At 35.9% G+C, this 27,376-nt stretch overlaps 2 protein-coding genes and 1 non-coding gene across 3 annotated transcripts; 2 read left to right on the plus strand and 1 right to left on the minus strand.

Moving 5' to 3' along the window:
* Nucleotides 1-20,202: 20,202 nt before the first annotated feature.
* TRNAS-AGA lies at nucleotides 20,203-20,284 on the plus strand. The gene has a single exon. It is a non-coding gene; the product is annotated as a tRNA-Ser (tRNA).
* Nucleotides 20,285-20,531: 247 nt separating this feature from the next.
* Nucleotides 20,532-23,084, minus strand: LOC113310335 (aluminum-activated malate transporter 2-like). Its single transcript, XM_026558978.1, has 6 exons — nucleotides 22,796-23,084; nucleotides 22,544-22,684; nucleotides 22,152-22,424; nucleotides 21,950-22,050; nucleotides 21,393-21,536; nucleotides 20,532-21,109 (listed from the first exon to the last, which is right to left on the minus strand). The coding sequence occupies exons 1-6, from the start codon at nucleotides 23,082-23,084 to the stop codon at nucleotides 20,654-20,656; spliced, it is 1,404 nt and encodes a 467-aa protein (XP_026414763.1). The 3' UTR covers nucleotides 20,532-20,653.
* Nucleotides 23,085-25,476: 2,392 nt separating this feature from the next.
* LOC113311853 (transcription factor MYBS1-like) lies at nucleotides 25,477-26,079 on the plus strand. Its single transcript, XM_026560651.1, has 2 exons — nucleotides 25,477-25,616; nucleotides 25,698-26,079. The coding sequence occupies exons 1-2, from the start codon at nucleotides 25,477-25,479 to the stop codon at nucleotides 26,077-26,079; spliced, it is 522 nt and encodes a 173-aa protein (XP_026416436.1).
* The last annotated feature ends 1,297 nt before the right edge of the window (nucleotides 26,080-27,376 follow it).

Below are 27,376 nucleotides of genomic sequence, written 5' to 3' on the forward strand. Positions count from 1 at the left end.
TCAAGTATAAAATATTTATACTTGTGCCATGTTGCATACCCGTACTCGAATGAAAAGTTTTCTTTGCTCAACTTCTATGCGGCAAAATTATTGAGTCGCACAGCCCATTTAAAACTGTGACTAACTATCTCTTGGACAGATCATTAGCTAACCCTTTAGTTGTCCATATGCCATTCCTTCAAAGCTAATATGTCTCCAAATACTTCTTTGAACTGCATTGCTGCTTGCCTGGAAAGTGTGTGTATTTCTCTAAGTCCATGAGTTCCACCCAACTCATGCTTGCTGATGATGTGATTTTCCAACTTGTTGTGTTGCTTGCACTGTCGCTGCCCATCTGCCGTTGTGCCATTTTGCAATTTCCCAAACAGCAACATCACTTCTACATCAACTAAGACCCTTCTCCCATGCTTTGCTTATTAGCTTTCAACTTGTCTTGTCATTTCATACGTTAGGCTTAGTATGCTACTTGCAGCATCTCCCAAATTGATGTATTGTGGATGTCCCATATCGATATTGAAGCATCATTTATAGTCCATCCTTGAATTACTTTGAATATACTAAGTATGCTCTTGGTGCTAGTATAAATTAGAAGACATAAGGCTAAAGGAGGAAGGTTTTGGTTTTAGAATATTGTGTGAAGAATGAGATGTTCTCTTCTTTCAAACCTAATTGTTATCTCTAGGGAGAACTAGATCATCTAATTCTAGAGTATCAACTAGATGCCTCTCATAATCTTATAGTTTCCAATTTAATTGGGTAGAAATTCTAAGTTATTTGAGAAGAATCTCCATTATTAGGTTCTTCCTTTATTCAAAGGGTAGAAGAAACTAAATTGGTGGATTATTTATCCTTTTCAAGTTATCAATTTCAATTTATTTTCATTGTAAGTTTCCGCTTCTCATCATTTGGTATCAATAGCTTTGGTTTGATTCTCAAAGGGAAAAGGTGTGATTAGTGAAGATATTTGTTTTTGAGGTGAATACTTCTAATCTCTTTATTAAGTATTTTGGGTTGATTATTATGTTCTTTGATAGTTTATTCAATTTGGGTTTTTCAATCTTATATTGATTTCACCATGGTTTACAAAAGAGAAGTTAATTTGGGTAGGATTCATTCAAAGGATGTGTTGATGAATATTGTACATGAAGTGTTTGATGATATGTATCTAAGAATGGGAGAAATTTGTGAAGAATATTATTGGAAACTTGTAAGTCTCCATAACCAAGAAATGATTCTACCTAATGATTGTGATGATGTAAGTGAACTAGATGTATCAATTTTGGTTGGTGGATATGAGGATAAACAAAGTGCCCACAAGGTGTTTGATAAAATGTCTCCACCAAAATTTGATAGTTATTTGAGTCATGAGGAAAATGAAATAGTGGGTGTTCTTCCAATCTATCAAGATGGCATAAATATGGATCAAATATTTGATTATTTTACTATCATGGACCAAGTGCTATCACGTAAGAATCAAGAGAAAAAAGAATACAATCCTTTGTGTTCAATTTTTGATGAGGTAGTTAATGGTAATGAAATAAAAGATTTTGGTGTACCAAGGTATGATATTGAATTGGAAAATTCTATATTAGAAGCATCTAGAGAACAATTTCAAGTATGTGAACCGACTACCGGAAACAAGCCTTCACTCAAGATACAACAAAATGGGTAGGCAATATATATGAATCCAATTTGGGCTTTCATTGAAGATAAGTTTCATGGTTGTAGTCTTCGTGCAAGGTTGAGAGAAATGTTTGTTGTTTCTTTACTACTTGGGGATGCTCTTAACGATGACCACAAGATGTTACATTTGGTGAGTAAATACAATGGAAGGTGTAGAGGTAGAATTGGCTTCAAACAAGGAAGAAGCTCAAGCACTAATGGAGAATATGCTTTGAAGAATTCGTGGACGAATTTGTTCAAACAAGGGGAGGATGATGTATTTACAAACGAAGAAATACTTGGTGTGTCATTACTACTTGGGGATGATCTCAAATATGACCACAAAGTGCTACATTTGGTGAATAATTATAATGGAAGGTGCAGAGGTAGAATTGTCTTCAAGCAAGGAAGAAGTTCAAGCACAAATGGAGAATACGCTTTGAAGAATTCGAGGACGAATTTGTTTTAAAAAGGGTAGGATGATGCATTGTGGATGTCCCATATCGATATTGAAGCATCATTTATAGACCATCCTAGAATTACTTTGAATATGCCAATCATGCCCTTGGTGCTAGTATAAATTAAAAGACATAAGGCTATAGGAGGAAGGTTTTGGTTTTAGAATATTGTTTGAAGAATGAGAGGTTCTCTTCTTTCAAACCCAATTGTTATCTCTAGGGGGAATTAGATCATCTAATTCTAGAGTATCAACTAGATGCCTCTCATAATCTTATAGTTTCCAATTTAATTGGGTAGAAATTCTAAGTTATTTGAGAAGAATCTCCATTATTAGGTTCTTCCTTTATTCAAAGGGTAGAAGAAACTAAATGGGTGGATAATTTATCCTTTTCAAGTTATCAATTTATTTTCATTGTAAGCTTCCGCTTCTCATCACCAATGAACTAGCTTTATATCGTAAATAAAGAGGCAAGACATTATAAACGAAAACACCTTCATTCATTACTGCTCTTACATGACAATACCATGTACCATTACATGATTGATCCACTTGATCACTTTTGGAAAGCTAAAACTTCATTAACAAAGCAACTTGCTTACACCAAAGAAAAGTATATAGAAACTTGAAGACTCAAATAAAAGTTTGTACAACCAAACTCTTACACACAGATTTTGCAACAACCAACAACTCAAGATACACAAAACAAGGCCAAAAACACTCATGTTTTTGCATCAAAGCGCTGCCAATGGAGAAAACACTTACTTGTTTTTAGCTTAGTTTTTTTTGTCGAAGTGAGCGACAATCTCGCTACGAGGTCTCTTCCTTTCGTCCTTCACGAGTCTTTCTATAATGATCCCCATAATCGTCCCCAAATTATGCCTTGAGTTGCGCCTTGAGTGGACAACTTCTAGAGAAATGCAAACCTTTGCAAATGAAACATCCCCTATACTTCCGGGCTGAAGGGAGCAGTTCCTCTTCCTTGGGTTCATGCTTACGCTTACTTCCAACAGATTTTTCCTTTCCTTTGGATTTTCCTTCGTATCTTTGCACATCTTCAGTCGTTGTGCTATTGGAAATCTCTCTTACCGTCTGCATAGCCATCTGGATACTCTGCACTTTTCTCTTCTTAAGTTCAGCAATCACACTTGAACTTGCACCAGCCAGAAATTGGAACATCTGATCTCCTTCACTCATACCACGCGTCTCTTGCACCAATGAAAAGAAGTTTTCATCATAGGCATGTGGTGTACCCGTCATTTGTAGCCTACGTAAACTTTTTCTTGCATACCAAGCACCATTGCTTGGCCAGAACTTACATCTCAGCCCATCTTTCATGTCATTCCAAGACATAGGATTGGCATAACCAACAGCTTCATCTTCTAGCAGCATAGTTCTCCACCAAACCTTTGCATCACCACCAAGGTAATTGCCTGCGAAAGTTACTTTTTGTCCTTCCCCAGTTCCATTCGCCTCAACGTCATACAAGAAATTCTCAATTTCTCTAGCATTTATGGAACCTGCGTAAATTCTTGGCTCGGAGTCTCGACTTGAGCTTTCTCCATGTACATTTGCCCCTACAAACATGTCGTTACTGATTAACCCACGAATGCTTGCCACTTCCTATTCCATTTGCTTCGCATGGCTTGTTAGTATGGTCTTCATGTCACTGAATTGCACCTTCAATTCAGTCACTTTAGCATTGGTTTCGCAATTTAACAAGGTTGCATCGGACACCTTGTCCTTGACTGCACCTACCCTTTCGTCAAATTCTTTAAACCAATCCGATGTTCTTCCTTGAAGCATATCTAGCCTTCCTTTATCTTCAGAAACCGGAGGGATGTCAATGCCATCTGCACTGAAATCAATGGTTATATCCCCAGGATCACCATATTCCTCAAGCTGATGGAACGTACCCGGTAGTTCTTCTTCGATCATCATGCCATTAAAACTCATTTCTAATGCAATACTCTGAAAATAACACGCCACTTACTTGCTCACAGGAAATTAGTTTAAGAGAGAAAGAATTTCTAGTGTATTATCAAAAAAATAAACTCGAACTGTGTACCAAACACAGCTCTGATACCTGTACTGTCACACCTTCAAATGCCACAACAATTTTCTGCGAAAGTGTAACCCGGCAGTACAAATGGTTCTGTGAATAGCTTCACCCAATTGCACTTCAGCCTTATAAGTTTGTACCAATACAAACAGCTAACTCTTCAGGTTTATCAGCGGAAGTCTTTAGCCTTCTTTCTTTTCACTTAAACTCATCAAATGCACCCCATAATACATTCAATCTTTGCCATACTTTACTAATAACAATCAGCCAACCAAGAACACTTAGAATATGACACAATCACTTCATTTTATTGCATCAAAGGGAAGAAATATAAAACTTGCCCACTTGGGGACTTAGACAGACTTGTTCACCTTTGAACCAAGCCTCAGTCTTACAAAAACTCTCCTATTCACTCACATATGCAAACTCACTCTCACGTATGTTCTCTATGCAAGACTGCCGAATTTTTCCAGCCCTAGGACTATTTATACAGCAGATTTACTTGGCCAAACCGTGCATAACCGTTACACACGAATGGGACAGCCATCTGTCCCATAGAGCAGTTCTGTAACCGCCAACAACTGTGCCAACTGGCCAGTTCTCCTTTAACTCATGCCAATCGTCCAACACCTGTTCTCTTGAAGTTAGAACTCTTCTCCCACGCTTATTAACTTCTTTATAACCGCTCCTCTTCATCACGCATCATTGGCATGCTTGTGAAACTCGTAACTAACTTGCAACCGTCACTTGAGCCGTATTGCGCCACTTGTTTTGGCATACTGGATTCTGCCTTGCGAAGCCATCTTGGCCCTGCATGTTTATCACTATAAACTCATGCACGGACATTCTTTAAGCTTCAAACATAAATTTCAGCTCCATTAACTCACTTTAGTTGCTCATACATCATCTATGCTTCACTACGCCAATTAGCTTGACAATAGTAATGCAACTCTTGCATTACCACCTTGTTTGCACTGTCCAGGCTTTGGCCCTGCCTTGAACTAATGCATAGACTAACTCTTAGTCTATTCCACTCTTCTTGCATCATCCTTGAGTTTGGGCCAACTTAATTCCATGGATATGCATATATGCCAACATTGCATGTTGCATCTGTCACTTTGGCCATGTCTTGCCTTTCCCTTAATGAAGCTTCATTTTGTCGGCCAATAGCTTCATTCCTTATCCAAATGTATTTACAATGTAGTGTTCTACTTTCACTACATTGGACCTATGGAGTTATGCCATTCTTGGCACTTGACAGTCTATACAGTAATACCGCTATTATGGCTTGCGTTGCGCTAATATGGTTTCGCATTGCGCCATTACAACGGAGTACTGACTTTGCCTGCAACTCTGTAACGCACAATAATTATGCATCACTTGCTTTACCGTAATAGCTAATAAAGTACGGACCTTACTAGAGCTGGGACACATGGAGGAGGGTATATAAATGTGAGATGTGATGTGGCATAACCGAATTGGTGGAGAAGGGCCGACTCTAGTATAGATCTAGGTTATGGATTGATGTGGAAGGATCCAGTCACATGATTATAATGACATGTTACTGCTGTGAAGCTCTAACAAAGATGTATGCATTCCAAGACGTATATAATTACCATTTATCTTTTTAAATATCAATCTCCGAAGATATTAAAAATTTGTGGGTGACGAAGATTAACAGTTGAAATTAAAATTTGTGGATGGAAAAGTTTGGTGTTTCAGAATACTTTCATCGTTGGGTTGAGTGTAGAGCTTTATAGGATGAACAAATCACCAAAAATTAACTTTAAATTCATTGTCGTTTGGGTTTTGTTGAAAAAACGACGTCACCATGTCATTGGATCCTTCCCATGGATTAATTACCCCCACATCTGTCCCACCTCCATTTATCTCACATTTAGTGTTTCTGATAAAGTGCAAACCACCATTTTTAAGAGTTCGTCGAATAATACACTTTATAATTATTTATTTTTCAATTTATTTTTCAATCGATAAAGAAGGTTAGAGCTCAAGTAAATACAAACTCCATAGCTTTTAGGATTGATATCTAATTTGATGTCGACTAACGTCGAATCCTGGTTCAGACTCCATCGTACTGTATTGTTATCGGGACAAACATTACAAGTCAAACCCCGACAACATGGGCATGTGAGGTGATCGTGCCTGAGTGGTTAACGGGCATGACTAGAAAGCATGTGGGATTTGCCTGCGTAGGTTAGTATCTTTCCGACCACGCATATTTTATATTTTTACCAAGAAGAACTCAAAGTCTGGGTTAGAGTTAGAATTGAGATTTATTTTTTTACCAAGCAGGATCCAAAATCTGGGTTAGAAATCTCAAACAATTTTTTTTTTTAAAATGTGTTTAGCATTGCTTGAACTTTGTCAAACACTTCTAAGACTTCATAGATCACTCAAAGACTTATATGTGTGCATCATGATTAAATTCTTAGGTGTTTAAATGAACATCAAATTGCTTTAATTCTTTGGCATACTTGCAAACCGAACAATCATTATAACAGTTCCAGAACCGGTTCCTAGTGTATATTCTTCTATTGTATTTTCAAGACCTAAAATTGTTTGCTTGATTCCCAATTTATCTTAGCTTGAATTTTAAGAAACCCCTGGTCTTTGAAAACTACAAATAGAGATGATATTTAAACTGGAAAAATCAATCCCTGACACTTTGTGTCCTAGTTGAACCTAGATTCGTCCTCTACAGACCTAGGTTTCCTCTGAGAAACATAATTAGGTCTACGACTAAAATACTTCGCTTTGGGGATTCATGAAGCCAGGTTCGACTACCTTGATAATTCGTGTATCATGATCTTGCTTTTATGTTATCGAGGTTTTCGTAATCTCTTTCAAAGATAGATAGTAATCGCAAAGTTTTCTTCGTCTCATACTTTGTGATTTCGCAAGATAGATATATGAAAACTGATCTTAATTCATCTTTTAAAGATTGTTCTTGAGAGGTGGTTAATAATCTAGTCTGCTCTTCATGAGTCGTAAGTTTCAGATTTGCGAGGTTTGCTAGATTTGTCTATTGCAAACATATTTTCTCACCTTGATCTTTGATCCAAACCAAATGAGATTATTTGTTAGAGGCAGATTGGTATCAAAAGTATTCACTTCGGCTGAAGCAACTCTTAGGTTGTAAAGGACGTCAACTAAGGGAATCAATTGCATAGAGCTTTGCGAGGTTCAAAAGACGCAAGGAGCGCGACTGTAACTGAATCACTTGGAGGGAGGATTCGGTCTCAAATAATTCCAGTCCAAAATCTGATAGTAGGCTAGTATCTGTAGCGGCTTAATACAGTTGGGTGTTTATATCTGGACGAGGTCCCGAGGGTTTTCTGTAGTTACGATTTTCTCGTTAATAAAACTTCTGGTGTCTTTTGTTTTTCTTTTTACGCATTATATTGTTTATATTTATAATTAGATTTACATAAGTTGTACGCATTCAATTTTAGTAGTAGATACGTCCATTTTGATTGCAACCGATTACGAGACTCGTTTCTTGTAGAATTCGTATATCGAAAGATAGATAACAAGTTTAATTACTTGTCAGAATTCCGATTGAATTTTTTGGATACGACTAGATTGATCTTGGGTATTGATTTTTGAGGTCGTCCAAGTACTCTTCTTGACAATCAGGTTCACGGAGTCTTGTCTATATACATACTAATTAAGAAGAGGTTAGAGATATAAAATTTATATACATATTGTCAAGGGACCATTCAGTTGGTCTACTTGCAATTGTATTAGGTTTTGTCCATACAGGTTGTCAAACAAAAGATTTGGTGGTGTACTTGGTACCCTTGTGTTTTCAATAAGCCACTTACTGCTACATTGCAAATTCTTACACAGTATATGGAATTACTTTGTAGCTGGTTATAACGTGAAGTGGGTACAGAACAGGGACATTTCCTCTCAATTATTGGTCTGGAAATTAAGGAAATGAAGGAATAAGGGTAGAAAAGTATGGCCTATCCTATTTTTGCTATCTGTTGGGTCATATGGGGAGAGCGTAATAGACGTTTAATGGTTAATAAAACACCCAATGCGGAGACAGTTATCATCAATGAGGTGAAAAGATCTGTTTACATGTGGTTGATAGACGCATTTATGTGTCTATTTTTTTCTCAATTATGTATATTGTTAGTTCTCCATTTTGTGCTTATTTTGCTATTTTATGTATTTGTAGGTGTTTTTGGAGAAATGGATTTTTACGGCGAAATCTGCTCGAAAAGTTGATAAAGGTACCCTACTATTCGGACTCTCAGTATGGATAAAGGGAAACCAATTGATAAGGGGCGCCCATGGCTACTTGCACCCCATACCTGCTATTTACACCCAACATCTAATGGCACCCTATTCTGGTTAGGGGGCTTCCCATCTTCATCATAGTTTTGGCGGGAAAACACGTCTTCCACCTGCGAACTTCTGCATAACTTCCTGGGTCGAGTTTGACGACATTTTATCGGGTTTTATTTGTTGATATAGGTTGGTTGGTCCTGGTCTAGTCAAACAGGGATGGTATACGATTTAGATACGCAAAAAAACAAGTTTCCATGCATATCTAGAAGAATCAGAGAAAGTGAAAGTATAACGGGTTTATTTTGTTGGCTTGGGAAATTACGTGAAACTTGAGAGAGTGTATTAACGGCTGGGATTATATTCTGCTATTTGGAAAGAATTTAGATGAGCACAGAAGACGCGTAGGGTGAAGAAAAAGAGAGTTATGTGGGTTTGGATTAAAACAAGTCTTGGAGAGTATCACGGGATTTTAGTTGAATACATGGAAGTTACCGGTTGGAGATAAGAGAATATTGGTAGTTGTTTGATTTGATATTACCCTTGAGAGAGTCTGGGACATTGGATTCTACTTGGAAGACGCGTGAGAAGCAACACATGAGTGTTTGAAGCTGCGTATGAGGATATGGAAAGAAGATATAAAACCCGTAACTTTGGCAAAAAGAAAAAGGAGATTTCTTGGATATTCAATCGACCTGTGGGTGTATAAAAGGGTTAAGAGAGTCGAGACTTGGAGATCGAGAGTTGGGGGTACGCTGCAGAGCTAAGAATCATGCTGTAGGAGATATTACAGCAGCAGCAGGAAGAAGACTAAGTTGAAGAACATAAGGTTGTAAAGGACAGTCGTTTCTTAGGGTCTTAAATTCAGAATCCTGTAACAGTCCATTAATAACAATTATCTTCAGTTTGCAACAATTTCTGTAACAGTTGATTCTGTAACAATTATATATGTTACAGATTCGTTGTAATACTATTTTTCTTCAATAAAACACCTTTTAAGCCATGTTTATATCTTTGGAGTGTGTTTTCACCATGAAGAGCTAAACCCCAACGATGGGATGACGGAAGAAGCCTAAAATCTACGTGGGTAATTATATTTAATTCTTATATGACTTTTGCACTAATTAAAATTGATTTATGATTTTTATTAATTAGTTGTCATCTCATCTGATGGGTCATGCTTGCTTAGATGTTTTAATGTCCCATGCTTAGGAATTACAACTAATATTTTGAGAATCTGCCTTGGCAAAAATAAGATTCCATGTCTTTATCTATTGATCTATAATTGTTAAAATAATTAATGTTTGAACCTTATGTTATGAGTTTGGTGGAATCCCGAGTCTCAGTACTTCTCGATATTTGTGACAATCCTTGAATATATTTTCTTTTATTAAGTCTAAAATCGATCTCTACAAGTCTTTGAACGAACTTTTACTACCACTTTTTACAACATCAATTTAAAATCACATCAATTTTTGGCGCCACCGACGCGGACTTGTATTTAGATTTGTTTTAGGTTTCTTTTTATTTTTATTTTTATTTTTTGTTCTTTTTTACGCGTTTTGGTATTTTTCGATTCTTTTCAGATTTGGAGCGAAGCTACAAGGGAAGAAAAAGTGTTATAAAAGGAAAGCATCGTCAAAGAAGGAAAGAAAAGAGGAATCCGAAAGGAGTGAAGAAGAAGATTTTGTATATAGTTATTTTGTTTTATTTTTAGAAACTGTAAATAGGGTGTTATTTTTGTAATTTTTCTTTTCCTTTTTGGACATTTTTATTTTTGGACTTTTTGGACATTCTTGCACATTATTTTTAAACACTAAGGAAGGGTCAAAATTAAATATCAACTCTTTGCAGGGAAGGACGACAGTTACGATACTGTCTCGGCCCCTCAGGTTCGTACACTGACATCGGAGTCGGTGGCCTGAGTTGACTTCAACGGTTCATCGCCCGTCTGGTACTGGAGGTAAGATTCTATCCACCCACGAATCCCCTGTCAGTGGGTTTTATTTTGTGTGACAACTCACACCCCTGCAATAGAATGTCGAACTGGTATTACAATAGCCAATACAACGAATATCAGACTGAGTTTCAAAATGGACGTTACTACTTTGACCATAGTGTGAATAATGGTTGGGAACATCAGCCTTTTGAAGGTTATGGTCCATACCATGGTGATCCCAATTACTATCCACACGCCAACCGGTCATACGAGCAAAAATCCCCTCTACTAGAGTCAACACGTAAGTTAGCTGAGTCGACACGTAAGTTAGCAGAAATGAATAACTTAGTTATGGACGAAACCAATGTAATGACTGAACTTTCTTTCCTAGATTCAATTAGGAAGTCATGTGAGTCGACTCAAAATATTTTGTTAGAGGCCCAGAACATAACCGCTCTTAATTTCCAATATAGTGTTTCCAATAGTACCTTTGAAAATGAAGATAGTTATTCACATAATCAAGATGACGAGGATAAAATTGGTAACACTACTTTTTTAGATGAGGTTCAAACATTTTCATGTTATTATAATGATGATTATGATGAGGATAATGTTGATGAAGAATTTGAAATAAGTAGGCATAGTGATCAAGAATTTATTACTCTAATTGAGCTTAATAATGATAATATTTCTAGTTCAAATCCAAATAATTTTAATAATTATTCACCTATTCAAAAGGACGAGGATTTGACTAGAGATACCCCCGTTTTAGACGATGTAGTATTTCCTTTTGATTACGAAGCTAATAATGGTCTAGAGGAACGAGTTTTTTCTGAGAATATTTTTTTAGAGTCTAGCGATTTAGAAATATTAGTCTTAGACAAAGAAAGTGAACTCGTAGAGATGAGTGAGGATGAACCTGACTTAGAAGAATCAATTAACCATTTTTAGGAATCATATGACCTTGAAATTAGGGAAGTTGTGACTAGTCTTTCTAGAGACACTAAAAACTTTAAGTTTGGGGGTGATTATCATTCTCCATGTTCTTTAACTATTAGAATGGTCCCTCACTTGGGACTTGACATATGTGCCTCAACCATTTTACAATATTATCTTCATGCACGTTTTCCTGAACCTAGTGATGTCCATAAGGAAGTTCAGTTGTTAGAAACCCATCCTCTGGTTGATGTGGTTTACCCAGGCTATGATATCCAGATTGACTTTGTTTTCCCACCAAATATTTTTCGACCAATTGTGGGAACGTATAAGTTTCATATGTGTCAATTATTAAGTTTTGAGACTAAACCTAATTACTTTAGGAGATTAGAGTCGACACATTTGCTTAAGGAAAACCACCACTCTCATTGTGGTCAGTTGTGTGAGTCAAAACTGATTGACTTTATGGATCCACAATTATTCAGGTTATTATTATGTGCTTCTAAATTTTTACTTGAGTTTTTACAGACTCTAATACCTGAACCGGACCTTAGCTTTGAGGAATTCCAGCGCATGAAAATATTTTATCTAGACCCTTTCATAGAGCCTGAACCTGAACCACAGCTAGATGTAGTTGTCTTAAGAAGGAAACTAGACAAGGGTGCGCTTTATTTGTTAATTTTCTTGGCATGTTGCAGATTCCTTTTACTTGTGATATCTCTATTTGGTTTTGATGACCCACAGATATTTCGGCTATTACTTTATGACACGAGGTGATTAATCCTTTCTTATGTCTGGCTGAAGACGTTAAACTTAGTACTTCTTGGGAGGTAACCCGATCTCATGCAACACGGTGATATATTTCCTTATCTTTTTTGCTTCAAATGGTAATAGTTTCTCCTTGTTCATGCTTTTAATTTTATCTTTAGAACATTGAGGACAATGTTAGATTTAAGTTTGGGGGTATGGGAGAAACTTTTTAGTTAAAAGAATTACAACTAATATTTTAAGAATTTGCCTTGGAAAAAATAAGAGTCCATGTCTTTATCTATTGAGCTATAATTGTTAAAAGAATTAATGTTTGAACCTTATGTTATGAGTTTGGTGGAATCGGAAAAATCAGTACTTCTCGATATTTGTGACAATCCTTGAATATATTTTCTTTTATTAAGTCTAAAATCGATCTCTACGAGTCTTTGAACGATCTTTTACTACCACTTTACAACATTAATTTAAAATCACATCAGTGGTGCATGGAGTAGTTTAAGACTACTCATTTTAGGATCTTATTACGCATTGGAAAGTCATTATATAGATAGATAATGTAATATTCATTGTTAACCGCCTTTAGAAAGAGTTGCTTTAACCGACCTAGAAAAAACGAAAGAATCGGAGTCAACTCAGTGTTATCATCTTCATCGAATACTTTAAATTCCCATTGATTTTACCTCTTTTAGCTTTTTGCATGCAATAATCTTTCTTTATTCTACCTTTTGATACATTTTACTTGATGCACTTTACTGGTTATGCTAATGTTCATCTTGGTTTCTTCCCTATAGGTCCTGGTTTGAAGTGATTGAAGATTTTTCCTAAAGACACATAGAGTGGTTTTGCCTATCTATCTTCTCTATCATTAAATTTTATTATACCTGATTCTCATCTTCACAGTGTTAAATCTCACCTTTTCGACGAGTTTATCCAAAAATCCACTTTTCTGCAAATCTTCTTTTTGTCTAAAAGTTTATCTTATTTTATTCACACGCCCGGTTAAAAGACAACCAGCCTTCTTAACCCTAAGCCTACCCTTATATCCGACTCTCCTACTCTCAAGTAATTGAACAAGTATAACACATTCACCATGCAATTTTTCGGCAACTTCAGGATAATAAGCACGCTTGTTTTTCTTCTTCGTCTTCTTCTTCTTCTTCTTCTTCTATCTCTATCTGCTGCTCTAGCTGTTTTCCCCTGCTCTCCCATGAACCTCAAATCCATGAATTCCAGCAAGTCATGGAAAGAACTTCACTTTCTGATAGGCTCAAAGCCCTAAAACAACTAATACTTAGTACTGGGAAATTAATCCAGGGAGCAAGTCAATGAAAAATTCTCCTTCTTAGGAAAATTTTATTCCTGTAAGGATTACTCGGTAACTGAACTGGATAAAGAGGTGAAAAACTGTGGAGCAAAAGCAAAGATATTTACATCAAAATAGAGGAAGATGATGACTGCTATATGATAAGGTTCTATACTCAGGAGGAGTATGATATGGTTCTAAAACTTATACCATGGTTTATAGAAGGAGATATTTTTATCTTAGAGCCATGGAATCTACTTATCCCAAAGAGTAAAGTCGATTTGAAGAAACAACTTCTCTGGCTGAGATTGTACAACATGCAACCTGAGTTTGCAAATCCTCCAAATGTTAGAAGTATTGCTTCAGCTATGAGAGAAGTAAAAGAGTTGGATCCTCCAGATTGCATTGTTCCTAAAGGCAAAGTGCAGAAAGTTAAAGTTCTTATTGATGTCAGAGACCTGTTGAGAAGAGGATTCTGGATGAAAAATGCAGTGGGTGAAGAGGTTTGGATAAGGCTATTCTATGAAAAACAACCATTTAACCTATGCGGGTTTTGTTATACTATCAATCATCAAGAGGAAGAGTGTGAAATAATAGCAAACTTCTTACTCCAACAACAAAAGGGTTACTTGTCTTCAAACTCAATCTTAGATCATCCGTCTTGGAATAACCCGGATATAAGAGGAGTAAAAGCAGCAAACGTTAAAAGGATTTAAAATATGATGGATCAAGAAGAACATGCAACTAATGTTATGGCAGATCGGATGCATGTAGTTAATGAAGCTCAAGAAATAACGACGCATCAGCACATTGATGAGGATCCAATAAATGCAAGATCTCATAATATGTCTGCTCAAGTCCCTATTCATGTGATGACAAGTACTAATGTACAAAGCTAACTAGTTAATCAGGGGTCAACTTAGTAACTCGGGTTGTACCAAATACAACGATGGGATGTAATCAACAAGGTATGATTCAAATCCATTTTAATAGAGGAAGAGATAAAGATGAGTTCATTCAAATACAAGGGAAGAGGATTAGAATGGAAAATGGTGGTCCGAGCAATTCTCAATTTCATGAGTCAACATCTTCTCCAGTAACCCATCGGGATCAGTCAAATCTCCTGCTTTTTGCCTCTAACCATTATCTAGGTCAAGAGAATTTTCAATTTAACAATCCTATCAATGATGCAGAAGAAATCGATCCAAATCTCATTAGAAATTATCTGGTTATGGGTGAATATGATGTTACTCTTGATAACTACAATGCAGAAAATATAGATCCAGACGATGTTCATCCTTCTAGGTGTTTTAAGGGTCCAATTAGTCATCTCATTAATCAATTTCAACAAGCTCAATCAACCCAGAGTTCGTCAACTCAAGAATTAACTTCTTCTGAAAATACTCACTTTGTTGTGGAGGACCAAGTTCAATCACCTAATTCCTTTCCTTCTTATCATGGGACAGTCTCTGAGCAAAACTACTCTCAAAGCATCAAAGGCAAATCCTCAGGCGTGGATAATCAGGTAATCTTCATTTCTAATTCTCAATTAAAATCTCATCTCAATAAATCTTATTGCATGCCAGTTAATTTCTTAGTCTGCAATTTCAATTTATTTGTCCATGCTATTATGAAGATTTTAAGTTGGAATGTTCAAGGCTTTGCCTCTAAAGATACTAGGGATTATCTTGATGAGATAATCAAACAACATAACCTTGATATCATCTTTTTAGCTGAAACAAAAACTAGTGAAGATAGAGCTAAAGTGTTGACTAGGTCATATGGTTACCCAAACTCTTTGTTTGTCAGTTCAATTGGTTTATCTGGCGGGCTCATTCTTCTGTGGAAGAATGGTTTTCCTTGTGATGTCGTTTGTTCTAAATACAATATGATACATTTGTTAATTAAAGAAAATCCTTCTAAAGAAGAATGGCTCCTCTCATGTATCTATGGTTCTATACACAATGATTTGAAAAAAAAAACAATGGGACTTCATAAAAGATCTCAGTGAAAATGTTTTTCAATCTTGGGTGGTCTTAGGAGATCTTCATGTTCACATAAGTACAAAGAGGCAGTCCTCAGATCATTCATCTATCAATAATTGGGTTCGCAACTCTATTGATGTTGTTGGTCTAATGGATTTGGGCTTCATTGGTACTAAATTTACTTGGACATATAGGAAAAATGGGGAAGGATACAAAATATCTAGATTAGATTTATCTCTTCACAATGCTCAATGGCAGATAAAGTATCCAGATTCAAAGGTTTATCACTTACCTTTCCTAGGATCAGATCATTGTCCCATTATCTTGGTGACAGAAGCTGATTGTATACCTTCTACTTATTCATGGAAATTCTACAAATGTTGGTTGAAGGATTCTTCATGTGCTCATACTATTTCTACATCTTGGTTGTCTCAATCCTCACACTCTCATCATGATATTCAAACAAAAACTCTCTTTCACTAGGAGGAATTTGTCTAAATGGAAAAGGGAACATTTTGGTAAAATAGAACAGCATATTAAACAACTAAAAGAAAGATTATCTAATCTTCAATCTCAGCCATTTAGTGGTCAAAACATCCAAGATATAAGGAAAACTATTGACAATCTGCATTATAGGAGGTAAATATAGGCAAAATTTTGGCAGCAAAAATCTGGAGATCATTGGATTAAGGATGCTGATAACAACACATCTTATTTCCATGCTTTTGCAAATCAAAGAAGAGCTAGAAATAACATTACATCATTAAGAGATACTAATGGTAGATGGTATCATACCAGAGAGGAATTAGCTGGTCTTCTTACTTCTCATTTTTCTCAAATACCAACTACTACAAATCCTTCTATACAACAATATTCTTTTAACCACATTCATAGAGTCATCATTTCTACAGATAATGAATATCTCATGAGAATCCCATATAGAGATGAGATCTATGAAACAGTCAAGAGTTTGCCTGGATGGAATTCACCAGGGCCTGATGGTTTCCCAGCAGGCTTCTTACAAACCCAATGGGACACATTGGGAGAAGATATCATTACAATGGTGCAAGATTTCTTTTTAATAAAGAAACTACCTTCTCACCTAAATCATACTTCGATCTGCTTAATCCCAAAGACCCAATTTCCTGCTACTCCAAGTGATTATAGGCCAATCAGTCTCTGCAATAATACTTATAAAATCATCTCAAAGCTTCTGGTCAAGAGAATGAAAATTTTTATAGATAAAATTATTTTACCTACACAAGTAGCTTATGTCCCAAGAAGGTATATCAGTGATAATATTATAATAGCACATGAGATAATTCATTCCATTAAGAAATCAAAAAAGAGGAAAGGTAACATAGCTCTAAAACTCGATATGTCTGAAGCTTTTGATCGGCTTGAATGGACCTTCTTAGATAAAATGCTTGATTCTCTAGGGTTTTGTCTAGAATGGAGAGAGTTTATCCATCAATGTATTCAACAACACAAATTTCAATAAAGCTAAATGGTGGCCGCTGTAATAAGTACACTCCTACTAGGGGATTACGTCAAGGGGATCCAATATCCCCCTTTCTTTTCATCATAGCAATGGAGTACCTTTCCAGATTTCTTTTCATAGCTGATCAACAACTCCTTATTAAAGGCATTAAGTTAGCAAAGGAAGCTCCATCAGTCAACCATCTGCTTTTTGCAGATGATTGCTTGCTTTTCTTTCAAGCTGACGATAAAAGCAGCATTTATCATTTATCTCCTCATTTATGAATATACTCAAAAACTTTGGAGATCTATCAGGTCAGATGGTTAAGTTTTCTAAGTCAGCAGCATTTATCACAGGAGATCTGTCATATCAGCAAAAACTTGAGATTGTTAATAAATTGGGAGTTAAGCAATTGTGCTCTTCTGATAAGTATCTATGATTACCAATTTTACTTGGTCAATCAAAGGCTGACTCTTTTAAGGCTATCAATGATGCTTTTGAAAACAGGCTCAGTGGAGGGAATTCAAAAATTCAGAATCATTCAGAGAGAACCACTATGGTTAAGTCAGTGTTAAACTCCATTCTTGCACATTATATGAGCAACTTTAAACTACCTAAGTACACATTAAATCAACTAGATGCAATTCAGAGAAGGTTTTGGTGGGGGCATATAAACAATAAAGGCATAAATTTCATTGCCTGGAATTCTCTGTGTCATTCTAAAGCTGAGGGAGGATCGGATTTTATAAATTTAGAGCAGTTCAATATGGATCTATTAACCAAATTAGCATGGAGGCTTTGTACAGAACAAGACCAATTATGGGTAAAAATTCTTAAACCAAAGTACTCTCCTCACTGTGATTTCATCCATCTTCAAGAATAACAAGCTAATTCCTCTTGGATATGGAAAGGTATAGAACAAGGATTATATATTGTTAGAAAGTATCACAGATGGGATGTAAGGTGTGGCAAAAAAACCTTAGTTTGGTATGACAAATGGGTCAAGGGTCTGGATCATCCTCCAATCCCAAATAATAACTATGCAGAACCAGCAAGAATAGTTTATGTCTCTGATATTATGCTTCAGAATCCAAGAAGATGGAAAGTCCCTTTAGTCAAAGCTTTATTTCAAGACTACACTGCAAAACTCATCTTGCAAATGCATTTAGTTCAACATGGTCAAGATATCATCATCTGGGAGCCAAACAGTAGGGGTACTTTCTCTGTGAAATCAACTTATAATTTCTTAATATCCCAGCAAAGACATATGTAAACTCAATTTGTTCCAAAACAAGTCTGGAAACAACTTTGGAAATATAATGCACCACATAGAGTTAATCTCTTCATTTGGAAATGTTTAAGGAATATTGTTCCAACCATGGTGAAGTTTAGCTTCTACAAAGATGGCATAAACACTCTTTGTCCATTATGCAACCAAGTACCAGAAACTTTGGAACATCTTATAATAGACAGTCAAGTGGCTAGGAAAGTTTTGTTTTTGATGGGTATAAATGTTAGTAATATCCAATCTGCACATTCTTTTCTAGTATCTTGGATTACCAGATGGTTTCTAGATTCTACTGTCATCAATCAAGACTCTAGAGACTTGTGGTTAGCTACTGTCATGATTACTAGTTGGCAGATTTGGAAAATTAGATGTGATAAGGTTTTTCAGAATAAAAATCCAAGTATACGTAAGCCAGTTTACAACATTAAATATCTTATCAACCAATGCCTTTGATGTGTTCAAAATACCGGGGGTAATGATCAGCATAGTACTACATTGGGTTTTTTTCAAACTTGGAAGCCACCTGTTCCTACTCATCTCAAGATCAATATTGATGCTTAATGACAGGAAAGTTTATGGCATTGGTCTAATCATCAGAGATTTTATAGGTACCTGCAGGGGAATCAGAGGCAGGTACTGAAATGGAGGATTAAATGCAGAACAGCCGGAATGCTTGGCGATTGAAGAAGTTATCCATTTGGCCAAGTCTCTAGATATTTCTAATGTGGTATTTGAATCAGACTGTATAAACGTAGTGAACTCTCTAAATGGTGCAACCCTGAATGTACATTGGGAGAATCATGGTATTATACTATAAATAAAGCACCTTCTAAATAGTTTAAGTGGATGTATTGTTATTTATGTAAAGAGATCCGCTAACAATGCATCTCATATCCTAGCTATCAAAGCTAGAACATCTAAGTCTACTTTTAACTTTTTTGGCCACATCCCAGATAATTATATGGAAATATTAAGGGATGTTTGATATGTACGATAATGTTTTCTGTTAATATATGTTTGTTTTCTGGTGTCATAAAAAATATCTAAGATTCATTGTTTGTAATTGGGGTGTAATCCCATTTTTCGTATCATTGCAAAGTTTAACATTTCTATTAAGAAAAAAGGTTTTACCTATTTGATTCGATCCCCACTTTCCCTAATTCCCATCCAAACCACACAAAATCATTTTTTTTATTTAACTCCTTTTAGATAAGATAAACAAAACTAACCGTATCAGATTTTTTTGGTTAACTTTCATCTTCATCCACCTCTGTCTTCTTCCCCTCCCTTTCTAATCAAGTCCTAAAACTATTAATTTAATAATATTAACCTCTGTTAACTTATGTCAGCGTCATCACGGCACCTTATATATTATCATCACTACTGCAACATGTTGTATATTATCATCACTACTTAACATATTGTGTAATGTTGAAAAACATATGATTTAATGATCTTGCAATAATTTTGTACCAAAACAAGAAGAACGAAAACTATAATCAACCACAAATTTACTTTTTCTTTATTTTATGAATAGACATTTTGATACGGTGGAAACAATGTAAATGAATTTAAAATTGAGATCGAAAGGGAACATATAGTTTTCTTAAATATTTGCTATTTTTGTTAGGTTTTCATTGTAGTATTGAGTGATCACCAAATTTAACTGCCCACACTATCGTATCATGTATGGAAATAAAAATAAGTATCGCAATTCAATCTCAAACCCGATTAAATTTGATGAATTGACTGTTAATTTCCTGCATAATCAATTTGGTGACGTTATTGATGATTTTTCAGGTTAATTATGAAAAATATAAAAACGAGTTTTATTTACCCAAATTAAAAAGAATTGTACAAAATCTTGATTTGTATGGTCGGGATAGAAATTAGGGAAAGTGGAGATAGAAAATAGGTAGAACCAAAAAGAATCATCTAATGATATTAGTCCAATGATATAGAGACAAAGTATACTACCCTTAACCTCGACAAAGTAGGCAACTATGTGGTCGTGCCGGAGTGGTTATCGGGCATGACTAGAAATCATGTGGGCTTTGCCCGCGCAGGTTCGAATCCTGCCGACCACGCATTTGTTTTGCATTAGGTTTTTTTTGCACGCAGTTCGAATCCTGCTGACCGACCACGCATATTTTTACCAAGCACTCGAGCAGGATTCAAAGTGTAGATGTGCTCAAACAAGATGATTGACCGAAAATTTGGTGCAGACCAGCTTCGAAATCAGGTTGTTAATATTTTTGACTTTACCATTACTCTACGGTGACACCAGTGAATTTTGTAAATTGTTACTAGCATTTTTCTGTTGAGACTTGAGAGTTCGAGAAAAGCAATTGGAATTTTCTATTGGGAGTAATAAAACAGATTGATATTGTTACCGAATTTGTAACAAATTTCATTTCAGTTTCGAGACTGGCTCATACATGTTCATCTATATTTTGTCACTCTACCATAGCTGAAGTTGCATACGTAGTAATTAAAGCATGAACTGAATCATTTTCAACATGATGTGGCTTTATGTTTCCTCTGCGAAGCAATCTTCTTGTTTGTTTCTCTGGTGACGTCGCGACATCTGCACCTTTAAACTTTGCTAAGCAAGCAAGCTCCTTTACTGATTCTCCAATGTTTTCTGTACATTCGATAATCTCAAGTAGTAGAGAAATGACTGAGGCTGCTGGCATGACATCCTCCAAGATGTTAGTGTTTTCCAATGTAATGGTTTCTAAGGCAGTGTGCAGATCATCAGCAGCATTCCTTGCGTTCATGATATGTGTGGAAACTGTAAATGGGTATGTCATTTTCTTAACTGCCGAGGAAATCTCCTGCAAAGCCTTGCCTGACTCGACACATATTTCCATGCATGACAGTGTAATTATCTTCTTGAACTCTGATGTTTCCTGCACACAAATATTATAAATCCGTTAAGGAGATATACATAAAAAGGGTTGTGAATTTGGACTTGAACCTAAGTAAGCTTATAAATGAAGGCTGGTCTACTCTTGAGAGATAAACATTGCCTCACAGCAAATATGTGACAAAGGTCCTTGAACATTGAAATGATTGCAAGTATAAGGCGTAGACTCATACACACCAAAGCGCCAACTATTGACTCTACAAAACAAGATGATACTCTGACATATATTGATACGGACAATAGGAGAAAGATTTGCCTGAACATACTTTCATTTCAGAGGTGATGCCGTTGCTTAGTGCTTCCAACCTGTATGCACATTGCCTAGTCATTGCGCCGACTTTTAAATACTGTTTCCATGGGTGGCGAAACCTGAATTTTCCATGAGGTGGCTCCCATCTAGCAAAATTTGCCTACAAGATAAAATCACATCAAGAAAAACGAATCTTTCAGAACTCAAGGTTATTGATTGGTGAATCGAGCAAATATTCCATTTTTATATTGACAATATTCCACTTTGGTAATGTCGACAAACAAAACAAAGTTCTCAACATGAAACAAACGAAATAACAGAGGGAATCTGAATCTGCACTTTCCAAAATTCATATTTAATTATGAGGTTATATCTTGGGCACAGTCTTCACATGGAAAATATTATACTTAAATAGATTTTCGTCCATTATTAGGTGTCTGGTACGTGTAGTCCATTAGATTTATTGCAGATTAGGTGGTCAAATAATTTGAAAGGATGGGCTGAACAAAAGTTTGTAATCTATATAGTAGTAAAATGTAGCCAGAGATGCACACTTAAAGAGATATTCCTCACCATTGCTTCTTCAGCTGTCTTAGAATTCAAAACACTTCTGTATCCATGAAGCCATAACATATCTGTATCTCCCTTTGTTCCGAAATACAGTTCTCCAAATCCTGTAGAATCGTTATTGCTGATAATTAAGATTAATGAATGAACGAACTAATAAATGCATTTGTTAGCTAGTATCAAGATAATCAACAGAGTAATCACAAACCTTGTAAGAAATCAGCTTGCTTTTCTATGTTTCGAGCAATCAGTTTGTGAAAGTCAAGACCAGCCCACACAGGGAACACAAAGATGGACATGATCACACACGTTAAACAACCCATAAGAATAGTTAATACCCTTTGGTGAGCGAGTTTTAAGATCTCAGCTTCTTGATAGCCAGATACTGATACTAAACAAAATGTTAGTATAAATATCAGTACCCCGTAATCATATCGTGCTTTGACCCCCGGAAAGAAACGAGCAAACGATGCTACAGTCGCTGCCAATTACAAAAAATAGAAATCAATAAGTGAAAGAAAAAGATTATCACCTACAAATTCATGAAAGCATTGGCCACACAAGAACCAAAGTTTGTTTTACTTTTTCAGGTGACCTTACCTAGTAGGAAGACAAAGAACCAACGAACTGCAGGCTCCCCTTTATCTCCAGCTAGAGTTGCCAAGTGATGAACCCCAAATCCTAAGGCACCAGCAAAAAATGTTGCTAATGCTCGATTAAATCCTTTACCCAATGTAGCCCCTACAAAAGTGTACATTATTGTTTCTAGTTATCAAGCCGATACACCAAAAAATTGAAACAATCATTTGATGTTTCTCAAAACGATGCTATACAGAGTTCTGCTAGACTTACCAACACTATATTCGAAGACGACTACCACTGTTATGATAGCCCACATTGTAGAGGAGCCAAAACCTCCATAGATGGGTCTAATGTAGTATAGGAGAGAAACCAATGAGAGTGTTAATCCCACCTTTATAGAATGAATAATCCTTCTCGGGTCATCCTTCCCAAGCTTCTCCACCTTGTGTGCAAACTCAACTACTTTGTTTATGAATCTCTCAGGTAATGCCTTAACCCACCACCACCCCTGTCTCAAAAACCCATCACTCTTCCTGACAGCTGATTCATCAATATCCATCGATTAACAAGAATATAGCTAAGTCTCCGTACAAAAGATACAAAAATGCTTGACAGGTAGAGCGAGTGAAGTTGTAAGGGAAGAGAGGAATGAAAATATGACTGATAAGAGATCCGAGAGTCATGAATTTATAGGAAGAAAATATATAGAAGTATACTAAACAATGTTATTTTTGACACATGGAAATTTCAAAACCTTAATTTTTATAACAAAAACATATGTACCTTGTTTCAAAACGCGTGATACTCCTGCGAATTCCCAAGATCGGTGCTCAATACAATCGCTACAAAGTCCAAATAATGGGATTTGTCAGGTTCGAAAACAACTCCAAACGAACCCATCAAGAATGAACGCAACTGAGGTAGAGTGTGCAAAAAGTTCTACAAAATTTTATTGCAGATTGATGGAAATAGTAAGATGTAGAAATTTATTGCTTTGGGTAATCAACTGACCCACTACATGTAAAAGATTCTACAAAAATTTATTGCAGATTGATCGAAATAGTAAGGTGCAGAAATTAGACCTAAAAGAAAACTAATCCTTAAAGTCCTTTGTGGTGGAATTTCCTGGGCATATTTTCAAAACACTGCTGTCAGATGGATGTAACTTCCACTTGAACAGTTGTCAAACACGCACAATTTTAGAATGCTTGACTGTAACTTGGAAAATTTCCAAAAGAAGGTAGTAACAAAATGCATACAACTTTTACCTGCTGCTCTAGCTTTTAAAGTCCTTCCGCATCAGTGGTACGTCTCTCTTGGCCATCCACTATAATGACGACACATACCCCTCAATCAAACGGCCACCAACAGAAAACCCACTGACCTGTGCGAACAACAAAGATCAAATGATGCACCCAAAAATTATTCACAACAACCAAAAACATGTAATTATGAGTACTTAGCGTTACTAAGCTACTATTCAGAGGGATGTAATTTGAAGTCGAAGCACTCCCGATTTAACACATACAAAACAAATTTCAAGGTAGCTAGGCCATCTCTTTTTTCCATCAACTACAGCCCACATGTATATCTCATCCTAATTCAATTTGTCCATCTTTTTTTCTCCGATTGAACCAAACAAAGACATTTTATTCAGAAATCTTAAGCTAAATTTTAGTTTGGAATCCACCAATAAAGCGCCACAATCATAAAGCAGTAATTTTCTATTTTATCAAACTAGATAGGAGTATTTAGAAACTTACTTCCATATCTCAACTGTTCACAAAGGAATTAGGAAACCCCAAATTGATACGACTAAACCAAAATCCTTTCCCAAGACATCAGATCAAACTAATCAACAAAGAGGAACAATTAGGAAACAAAACAAAATTTCAAAATTAAAAACCAAATCAATAACTAAGCAAATGCAAACGATAAGGGTTTTGATTTCTAACCTGATCAGCCACTCTACTGATCGATGTCGATGGTGGTATCGATGAATGAACTCAATTGGCTTCCCCTTCTTCCATGGCTGCCCCTCTATTGATTAAAACCTGAACTGCTGACGGAGGTGGATCGCCTCGCCTCGCCTCGCCTCGCCTCTTCAGCTGGTTCTCATTTTGATTTCTGTTCATAGGCGCCTCTCCCACGTTTATAAAAAAAAAAGGTACCTTATCAGGGGGCCAACACCAGTTCCGCCTGGACCTTGGCTTATTTTCCGAAAAATGGGCACCTTATAGCACTATAAACGGAATATCTTCTTCTATGATGGCAAGTGTGCAGACATAAATATTAAAATCATTCTCCAACTCTATGTCTTAAACCAATGGATGACTTTGGATAGAAATTGTCAAGATGAACGTATGGTTTTAGACATTCTCCTTGACATTGTTTACCATCCTAATTAGCTTTTACTTAATTGAATTGAATTTAATATATTAACTAACCATTTTTAGTTCTGATAAAATCTTAATTATGGAAAATAAAATTTATGCTAATTAAAAGAAGAGGTTACATGCAACACAAATGGATTCTTTTTTCTCTCCCTAATTTTAAGGAAAAATAGATTGAGGATATTTATATCTTATTTGTGTTGCCACATAGGAAACACACATAATGGTCATTGGAGAAGTTCTAAGAGTTTAACTAAATACAAACTCTATGTAGCTTAAAACCCTTAAACCTTAATAATCAACTTGGATATAGAATAATCATGGAAGGTGTTAGGATGTTTTTTTGTTGGAAGAAGCATCTACCACTCATTAACAACAACATCTACTTCATCATCATTATCAATTGCATGGACGCCTGAACAAGAAAAGTTATTTGAAAAATGACTAGTAATATATCCAGAAGGAACACCAGACAGATAGGTTAGAATTGCTGAAAGAGTTCCTTGCAAGAACCAATTTGAAATTTTTGAACATTATAAACTTTTAGTTGGTGATATCATGGAGATTGAAACTTATAATATCGAGTTACCCAACTATCTCGTTGTTGGTGTTGATGATTACGACCAAAGTGGTGGATCAACAATAAAAACAAAAACCGACGGAAAAAAAGGGATTCCTTGGACTAAAGATGAACATAGGTACGTAATGCTTTAATATTCTTGGACTAAAAATTTGGTTTTGTTTTTGTAATTCTGCGTTTTATTTTTGTAAATTGCTAGGAAATTTCTGGAGGGACTTGAACAATTCTCCAAAGGCGATTGGAGGAGCATATCGAGATTTTTCATAGTGTCAAGAACTCCAACTCAAGTGGCTAGTCATGCTCAGAAATACTTTCAACATCAAGGAACTAAAAAACATAAGAAGCAGAGAAAGAGACCAAGCATTCATGACACTCCATCAGTTATAGAAGAAGCAAACAACACCATGAATAGTCTTAATGTCCCTGGTGGAGCTGCTCATGCACCAGTAATGATGGTTCATCCTAATCAGCAGTCATTGCCGAAAATGGATGATCCATATGCAAGAAGCCAAGGAGGTTCGTTTCCGAGTATTCATGACACTCCTTTTGTTGCAGACAACAAGAAGTGGAGTTGCTCATAAACCAGTAATGATGCATTCGGATCAACAGTCATTGCGGAAAATAGACGACCCGTATCAAAGAGGCCAAGGAGGTTCATTTCCAAATATTCATGAAACTCCTTTTGTTGTTGCAGAAGACAACAACAAGAATTTTCTCAATGTCGTTGGTGTAGTTGGTTATACCCAGCAATGATGCATCGAAGAGGCCAGGAAGGTTCGTTCCCGAACATAGGAGATTCTTCACATTATCTAGGCATTTATACAAGGTCCTTGTTTAACTTTGATTTTCAATGAATTCAGGATATGTTGTAAAATGCGCCCAAGGCACCAGAGTATGACTAAATTTTGAATTTTTTAATTTTTCCTCCACGCCTGGTGCCTAATACAACATAAAATTCAGGTATAACATTGTAGATAGATTTCGTTCGTTCATAATAGATTAGCGATACATTACTCCTTGTTTGGTGTAGATTAATATCATTAATCATTAAACTGGATGACTAATTGAAATAAAAATCACAATAAATATATATATATATATGCAATTTTAAGATTTAAGGGTAATGGAAAACAGTACATAAACATTAAAACGAGAAAATTGTATGAATCCTAGGAAGTTTAACTGAGTTCATGGATATTTTTTTACACTCTCAGTAGATTAATTATATGAATCCTTCTACACTCTTAACTCCATTATTTTTTTATTTTTTTTTGAAACGCTCGACATCGCTGAAAGGAGAACAAGATTATGAGGTTTTGAATCATTTTACACTAATTTCACGTGCCAATTTGCAATTCAATACCGAATGTATTGAGAACCGAGAAAATACTTATAGAGTGATTTCATCTGGCTTTTTTTCGCAATCGAAGTGAACTCATCGTCTGCTGCATCCAGACTTTATTTTCTCTCCCGTCTCATCCTCTTTTATTCTGTTTTTTTTTTCTTATTCCTCATATTCCCCGACCCTTCATTATCACGATAGATATGAATTTAAAGGGAAAATATTAAAATAAGTTGGTGAACCTGCTCGAGGCGGTAAGTGAGACCCTAAGGTCCCTAATTTAATTTAATGGGAAATCTTCTTCTTATCAAGTAGGCCTGTCAATATATGTCCGATATCCGGAATCCGTTTCCGATTATTCGAGATCCTATAGGATTTTATCCGTTTTATCGGATATCGGATAAAAAAAATTATCGGATATTTCTTCCTTAACCTATCTATATCGGATTAGGCCATATCCGTTTGGTTAACATCCGATATCCGATAGAATTAGGGGTATAATTGTAATTTCATATGTTAATCGATTATCACTGCCT

The sequence above is a fragment of the Papaver somniferum genome, chromosome 9, assembly GCF_003573695.1.
Source record: "Papaver somniferum cultivar HN1 chromosome 9, ASM357369v1, whole genome shotgun sequence".
NCBI classification, from domain to species: Eukaryota; Viridiplantae; Streptophyta; class Magnoliopsida; order Ranunculales; family Papaveraceae; genus Papaver; species Papaver somniferum.

What these genes read in the sequence shown, in the direction of transcription:
- LOC113310335 (XM_026558978.1), bottom strand. Translation starts at nt 23,084, where the DNA reads ATGGATATTGATGAATCAGCTGTCAGGAAGAGTGATGGGTTTTTGAGA. An exon ending in GCAAGCTGATTTCTTACAAG is followed by an intron (nt 22,051 to 22,151) that starts GTTTGTGATTAC and finishes ACGATTCTACAG; the next exon opens with GATTTGGAGAACTGTATTTC. An exon ending in GCATCACCTCTGAAATGAAA is followed by an intron (nt 21,110 to 21,392) that starts GTATGTTCAGGC and finishes ATTTGTGTGCAG; the next exon opens with GAAACATCAGAGTTCAAGAA.
- LOC113311853 (XM_026560651.1), top strand. Translation starts at nt 25,477, where the DNA reads ATGGAGATTGAAACTTATAATATCGAGTTACCCAACTATCTCGTTGTT. An exon ending in TGGACTAAAGATGAACATAG is followed by an intron (nt 25,617 to 25,697) that starts GTACGTAATGCT and finishes GTAAATTGCTAG; the next exon opens with GAAATTTCTGGAGGGACTTG.